Consider the following 8194-nt stretch of genomic DNA (forward strand, 5'->3'; position numbering starts at 1 on the left):
AAAAAAGAGTACAGCACAGGTTTTCTCAGAAATACATGTTCTATTTTTGACTTATGCATAGATAAATCTTTCTTGATTTTCTAATACGCTTTGATTGTAGGACTATATGGATTTAAGATTGATTATTCAGTTTTATTAAGGAAAAATGAATATTGTTAGATCTTTCTTACCAACTGTGACAATTTAGTATGTCTAGACTGTTTATAATAAATGAATTTTGTTCTTCATTATATTTTCTAAAAATCAATTATGAAACTTTACATTAATATACACAAATATATACATGCATATGTAGGCACATGTATGAGTATTATAACTTTTGTTTCTCTTTAATATATTTGTGAAAGTAATCTAAAAAATATATATATATATATACAGCAATATATATAAAATGAAATACTTATTTCCCAATCTGACAAAAAGGAACTTTGGGGATTGATGCCATTGTGTTATTGCAAAATCTTCTGTGCATCAAGAAGGGAAGGAACAAAATTATTTCAGTTTTCTGATATTGTTGTGAAGAAAACTCACCAAATATAGAGGGAAAATAATTAGATGCATTGGCTTAAAATATTATAGTAAATTTTTAGAAAATTATTTCTCAAAAGTAATCTTGACATAGCATAGTCTTCCTCTTATTTCTGTAGTTGAGAGGAATTAATATTATTTCCCTAATTTGTGCCATGCTTGATATGTTGCTATGTGTTCTTTTCACTCAAAAACATTCTGCCTACTTGGAAGGTGATTTCCTTTCTTATTCTCCATTTTCAATTGCAGTGAGATTAATTGTTTTTTTTTTAAATCACTGAATTATGTTCAATATGTAGTGTTGTCCAAATAGATTTTTTCTTTCTCTTTCTTTCTTTCTTTCATTCTTTCTTTCTTTCCTTCCTTCCTTCCTTCTTTCTTTCTTTCTTTTTTTTTTTTGCTAGTGATGGGGCCAGAATTCTGGGTCTGGGCACTGTCCCTCAGCTCTTCAGCTCAAGGCTAGCGCACTACCACTTAAGCCACAGTGCCACTTCAAGCTTTTTTTTTTCTTATGTGGTGCTGAAGAATCAAACCCAGGGCCTCATGCATACAAGACAAGCACTCTACCACTGAGCCACCTTCCTAGCCCCCAAATAGTTTATTTCTAAAGTCAACATATATGATCTGGCTAATACATTTTTTTCTTATTTTTTGGATTTTTCTCTTGTTTCATGCAATTAAAGATAAGCTTTGGAAAATTTATGTTTTCCTGGTAATTTATGAATTAATTTTGCTTTCTTGTGTTTCCATTTTTGCTTTACAAGTACGAGTATTATCATATATGTTAACAATATCTAAAAATAAAATATAATGCATTCATTCATTAATCTGACTATCCATCCAAAGTATTTATTTTCTTTCCATTTAACTTTGACAGAGAAGCTACATAACATCAATATATATAGAAAAGGAAATGTGCCTCCAAATTAAATTTTGAAAATGTATGAGATCCTTGAACATCAAAAGAATTATATACCACCCAAATGTTAAAAATGCAAGAAAAGATGGATTCCTTCAATGCAATTATTGACATATATTTGTTTGTATAATTTTATTTAAATTTTTATTTCATATATTTATTTTACATTTAAATTTCATGTTTAGTTTTTCCTTTGTTAAATTAATTCTTATTAATTTTTTATTTTAAATTTCTGTTAAAATGTAAATAATTTAAACATTTAAATTTCTTGATATAAATTTATTTACACTTACCTACAATAGTAGTAACATCATTTGCAATCTGCATACTACCAAGAAAGTTAATTCTTCCCAAGTGGTGAAGCTTAAAACATTTTTAGTGGTCGAGGCTGGATATAGGGCTAGGTAGGCCTACAAAAACCCTGACCTAAGGTACCACTCTGATGTGAATAGTTAATAAAATAGCCCCAGGAAGAGATTTGCCTCAGTTGTTTAAGTTCAGCAAGCTACAACCCTGGTTCTGTTCTAAGAGAAATAGTCTATCTTCCCGTGAAACTTTTTCTCATGGGTCCCAAAAAATTGAGTTAGAATTTTTTTTGGGGGGTCTGGTCATGGGGCCTGAACTCTGGGCCTGGGCACTGTCCCTCAGCTCTTCAGCTCAAGGCTAGCGCTCTACCACTTGAGCCACAGTGCCACTTCTGGCTTTTTCCTTTTTTGCTTATGTGGTGCTGAGCAATCAAACCCAGGGCTTTGAGCATGCAAGGCAAGCACTCTACCACTGAGCCACCTTCCCAGCCCTGAGTTAGAATTTTGTAATGACCCACTGTTGAAGAGCACTGTTATGAATATATAGATTAAAAAACAGCTGATATTTTCAATACCAAGTCTGCTGTTTCCAAGGAAACCAGGTAAAAGCAAAGCAAGAATGGTGGCAGAGTACCTGAATAAAGAACAATTCGATGCCTTTAACTCATTCCACAGCCTGAACAATGACAGCTAGCCACTTAGGATGAGTGAGAGAAGAAAGTTCAACAAATACTGTTAGTAGATATGTGTCAGGTGTGACCAAAGTTAAATGTCAGTCATCCTAGAAATCACAGAGTTAATGACATTTTTACCACACAATTCCAAGAAAACAGAAAATCAAAGAGTCACACAGTGCTCCAGAACAATGATTTCTTTCTGGAAAAAGTGAAGATCCCTGGGAGGGGTAAGGAAAAATCTATGAACCTTAAACAAACTCTATCCTGGTCACGATTTATTCATCACTCAACATTTCCAGTTAGCTTTCTAAGACTCTAAGGTATGAATTAGTCATCAGAGATTATTACAAGTTAAAACACTTTGAATGTACTTTTTTGTTTCAATATAAAATACAGAAATTCCCATGTTTGCTAGCATCTGCTTGCAATTTTAGCTCCCTAGGAGACAGAGGCAGGAAGATTGTAAAGGTAAGTCCAGACTAAATAGATAGCAAGACATTATCTCAAAAGAAAAGAAAAGAGAACTCTGGGTGCACAGTTTAAGTGCTAGTGTGTCCATTTATCACAAGGGATAGCCTGGCTCTGACAAAAGTATTACCAAAAGCTAAAAACATGAAACATGAAATTTATGAGAATAATATTGATGAAGCAGAAATATATGCCATAAAGTTATATTTAGTAACTGCCAGAATCACAAGAAATAATAAAGAGAAGCATTGTTTTACAGCTCATATATAAAGAAGCCTCATCCACACTATGCTTGTATTTACTCAATTGTAATGGTCAGGTTTTTAAAAAGTGGGAGTTAGCGGAGTGCTGGTGGCTCATGCCTGTAATCTTAGTACTCAGGACATTGTGGTCTGAACATTGTGGTTCAAAGTCAGTTTAGGCAGAAAAGTCCATAAGACTCTAATCACCAATAAAAAAAAAACCAGAAACACTGGAAGTGGCTGTGTGGCTCAAGTGGTAGAGTGCTACTCTTGAGTAAAAGAATCTCAGGGCCAGTGCCCAGGCCCTGAGTTCAAGCCCCAGGATCAGAAAAAAAAAAGTGGGAGTGATTTGTGACAATAACTGTAATGTATATTTCCTCTTGTCTTTTATTTTTAGGAAACTCACATTAATTACAAGCCCTTTATTGCATGGCCATAGTAGCTTCATCATGCTTCCTTTAGGAAAATACATATGAACTTGAAACCATTTCGTGGCCATTCTAGTCTGAGCATGTTAATACAGAATAAAACAGGTCTGACTCCAGCTTCATTTATTCTGAATGGGATTCCAGGGCTGGAAGACATGCACATCTGGATCTCCTTCCCATTCTGCTCCATGTACGTGGTGGCTATGGTAGGAAATTGTGGGCTCCTCTACCTCATCCGCTATGAGGACTCCCTGCACAGGCCCATGTACTACTTCTTAGCTATGCTTTCTCTAACTGACCTTGTCATGTGCTCTAGCACAATTCCCAAAGCCCTCTGCATCTTCTGGTTTCACCTGAAGGAAATTAGTTTGAATGAATGCCTGGTCCAGATGTTCTTCGTTCATACTTTCACAGGGATGGAATCTGGGGTGCTCATGCTGATGGCGCTGGACCGGTATGTGGCCATCTGCTACCCTCTACGCTACTCTACCATCCTCACCAATCCTATCATTGCAAAGGTTGGGTTTGTCACCTTCCTGAGAGGTGTGTTACTCATTATACCATTCACATTCCTCACCAAGCGCCTGCCCTATTGCAAGGGTAATATCATTCTTCATACCTACTGTGATCATATGTCTGTAGCCAAATTATCCTGTGGCAATATTAAGGTCAATGCCATCTATGGTTTGATGGTGGCCCTCCTCATTGGAGGCTTTGACATCCTGTGCATCACAATCTCCTACACAATGATCTTGCGGGCAGTGGTCAACCTGTCCTCAGCAGATGCCCGGCAAAAGGCCTTCAGCACCTGCACTGCCCACATCTGTGCCATCGTTTTTTCCTACAGCCCAGCTTTCTTTTCGTTTTTTTCTCATCGCTTTGGAGGCCACACGATCCCTCCATCTTGCCACATCATAATGGCCAATATCTATGTGCTTCTACCTCCCACCATGAACCCTGTTGTCTATGGAGTGAAAACCAAGCAAATACGAGAATGTGTCATGAGGATCCTTTCAGGCTCTAAGGATGGCAAATCCCACAGCATATGAATAATAACTTTCAAGAAAGGGAAGAAAAGTAATATATCTGTGAATGTCTTACACTCTGACTCCTGTGAAGAGCTAGTCTACTAAGCACTCTATGTTTCTTAACAAAACCTAATGAAAATTAAAGTAAAAATACATGATTTATGTCCTATTCCTAGATAGTGGTTACAGTTTACAAGTTAGTTGCCAGATGTTAGTCTCCCCTGGAAATACATGTTGTACATTTTCATCATTACTAAAAGCAATAAACAAAACAGTAATTATCACCTAAGACTTCTTCCTGAAGAAGTGTACATACTGCACTCCATACACTCATGCTTAGCTGGAGCTCTAAGTCTTTAGCATTTTAAGAGACACAAGTTATTATGATGGAAAATTCTCTCCTACCAGGTCTGTCTTGGTTAAATATTTTACAACAGAATAATTATATGTTCAGTTTTTTGCAAGAGGGCCCTGCTAAGCACACAGACAAGAAAAAGATGTAAGAAAAATAATGTGCTTTCAAAGAATGTAGCAAAAGGGACCAATACCACTGTGTTTTGCCCATCTCCCACTGTGAGTGCAATACAGAGAAATAAATCACTATTTCTAATATTGTAATACTTTTGCAAATTAATAAAGGAGAAAACACTGATAGTTGTTTTGTATTAATGTTTCATCAACTAAGCCAATTATGTATGGAGTATGAAGTAAACTGAATTTTATCCTTTCCCTTCCTGCTTCATTTTTAATATGCCATGTCTCATTAAATAGACAAAGGACTTGAATAGATATTGGCAAAAATTTTATTTATTAACATAGATCATTAATTATTTTCTGAAATTTATTTTTCCAAATTAATTTAGAAAATGAGAATTCTTATATTATTTAAATAAAAAATATAGTTAAAATCAGTAATATTTGTGGTAATGAGTTTGAACACAAGATCTTGTACCTATCAGGCACATGGTCTATCTATGAGTCATACACTCAACATATGTTTACTTTGTTAATTTTCAAATAGCGTCTTCATTGTCATGGCTACAATCTTCCTGTTTATGCTTCCTGAGCAGCTACCCTGCAAAATGGCTATCACTCTGCACAATTCTCATCAGTTGAGATATGGACACGAGAAAGTTTTTTCTGGTTGTCCTAGAACCCAAATATTACCAATCTTGGTCTCTGGAGTAGATGCAATTACCAATATGAAGCACCATACCTAGCTCAATAATTGTTTTAATGTTACACTCATCACCATCCTTATTGTCATAGCATCAGTGTCATTATTTAGGAATTTATATACATACCAAACAGGTATGTACTATAGATGGATTCCTATAGCTATAATATTTATCATTAGCCTCACTTGAAAATAGTATCAGAATCAGAGTCTGTGTTGTCAGATGCTTTTCACTTGGTTAATGGCCTGACTTAGTGAGTGCTAAGAACTCACTGATGTAATTTAAGTAGACATGCATGATGAATATCTGTGAGTCTGGAAACACTCTGTACTTAATTGCTTACTTGGCATAGAACCTTACACAAAAGGAAATACAGCTCTGCAATACATGTCAAGATCACTAATTTTGATTAAAGGTGCCTGTGCCCATTTGGATCCTCATTTGCACAGCAGGTATGCAGCCTGAGATGAGCACACATACACAGTGGTAGCCTTGTTTACATATCCTCCACTCTGTCTCCTCTCATGATGTTCTTTCCCCAAGCCAACACCTGTGTTTCTAACCTGTAATATACCCTTGTGACATAAAGCTCAGAGTATCCTTTAAAGGCTCATCAATAATAGTTATGAAGCTCTTTATGATTCGAAAGGCACGTATGCTCGTTAAATTACAAGATTGTAATATTTTTCAGGAGGAGGATCCGAATACCTGGACCAGAGTGCTTTCATCATTGTGTTTTTCTGCCAGAAAACCAGGTATTTTGGGAAAACAAAGGTGCAGGGAAGTAGTAGCACCATCTTTTTTAAGGCAGTAAGATCTAGTGGAGAGTGGTTCTAAATTACATGTGAATTGACAAAGTTGTGCTCAAATACAGATTTGAACCCATTCATCATGCTTGAAGACATTTTTTTAAAAAACTGGGTTTCCTTGAAAAACATTTTTAAAACTAATTTTTGTACTTTTTTGTTGTAAAAATACTGTACAGAGGGGTTACAATTACATGAGCAAGGTAATGAGTACATTTCCAATCAAGCATTGTTGCCTCCTCCTTTGTTTTCCCCTACCATCCCTTCCCTCCCACCTTCCCAACTACTCCCCCCTTACCTGCTGGAGTTGTAAAGTTTGTTTTCAACATAGTGTCTTGAACATCTCATTTTTACAATAGGTCAACCTGAATCCCTATATAAAAATTTCATTTTTTCCCTTCCCCTCCCCAAATTAGAGAAGTGTATTTATAAGATGCAGGGCACCAGAATCAAATACAGTGAAAACAGGGGTTATACTGTGGGGGAGGAACATACAAAGCAACAAAAACATCACATGGTACATTATAAATATGTTAAAAACAATAGCAAGAAAGGAAAAAAAATATTTGTGTCCCTATCTTGGGGCTCATTTCACTTAACATCATCTTATATGCTTATATGTATGTACATAGCTTTTGACCTTTTCTGCTTGTCTTAGACATGTACTAGTTATTGCAAATAAGGGAAACCATGGGACCTATGTTCTTTGGGCCTGGCTTACTTCACTTAATATAATTTTTCCCATGTCTTTCAATTTCCTAACAAATGGGTGATGTCATTCTTTCTGATGGAGGCATAGAATTTTATATATATATAGATATATATGTATATATATATACATATATATCTATATATATATATATATACATTTTCTTGATCCATTCATCTACTGAGGGGCTTCTGGGTTGGTTCCATATCTTAGTTATGGTATGGTAAATAATGGTGCAATAAACATAGTTGTGCTGGTAGCCTTAGTATGGCATTGTTTGTGATTGTTTGGGTAAATGCCCAAAAGTGGGATTCCTGGGTCATAGGAGAGCTCTATGTGGAGTTTTTTGAAGAACCTCCATACTGCTTTCCAAAGTGGTTGAACAAGTTTACACTCCCACCAACAATGCAGTAAGGTTCCCTTCTGTCCACATCCCCTCCAGCATCTGCTGTTATTAGAGTTCTTGATTATAGCCATTCTAACTGGGGTGAGGTGGTATCTCAATGTTGTTTTGATTTGCATTTCTTTTATGTCTAGGGAGGCATTTCTTCATGTGTCTATTGGCCATACTTTCTTCTTCAGAGAAGTTTCTCTGTAAGTCTTTAGCCAACTTATTTATTAGGCAGTTGTTTCTGAGGATTTGTTGTTGTGGGATTTAATTTTTTGAGTTCCAATTATATTTTTGATATGAGACCCTTGTCTGTTGTATGGCTAGTGAAGATCTCCCAATCTGTGGGCTTTCTATTGATCTTGCTAGCTATGTCCTTTGCCATGCAGAAGCTCTGCAGTTTCATGTAATACCATTTGTCCAACCTTTCTTTGATTTGTTGTGTAAAATTAATTTTCAGCCTATGTGGATATTCATGTAATTTCCTAAACTAAATAGATATAACTGATTCTGTCATG

At 35.8% G+C, this 8194-nt stretch overlaps 1 protein-coding gene across 1 annotated transcript; it reads left to right on the top strand.

Moving 5' to 3' along the window:
* The first annotated feature begins 3650 nt into the window (after positions 1-3650).
* On the top strand, positions 3651-4616 carry LOC106000365 (olfactory receptor 52N4). Its single transcript, XM_013035620.1, has one exon. It carries the CDS (start codon positions 3651-3653, stop codon positions 4614-4616), a length of 966 nt encoding a protein of 321 aa, XP_012891074.1.
* Positions 4617-8194: the final 3578 nt, after the last annotated feature.

The sequence above is a fragment of the Dipodomys ordii genome, unplaced genomic scaffold, assembly GCF_000151885.1.
Source record: "Dipodomys ordii isolate 6190 unplaced genomic scaffold, Dord_2.0 Scaffold216, whole genome shotgun sequence".
NCBI classification, from domain to species: domain Eukaryota; kingdom Metazoa; phylum Chordata; class Mammalia; order Rodentia; family Heteromyidae; genus Dipodomys; species Dipodomys ordii.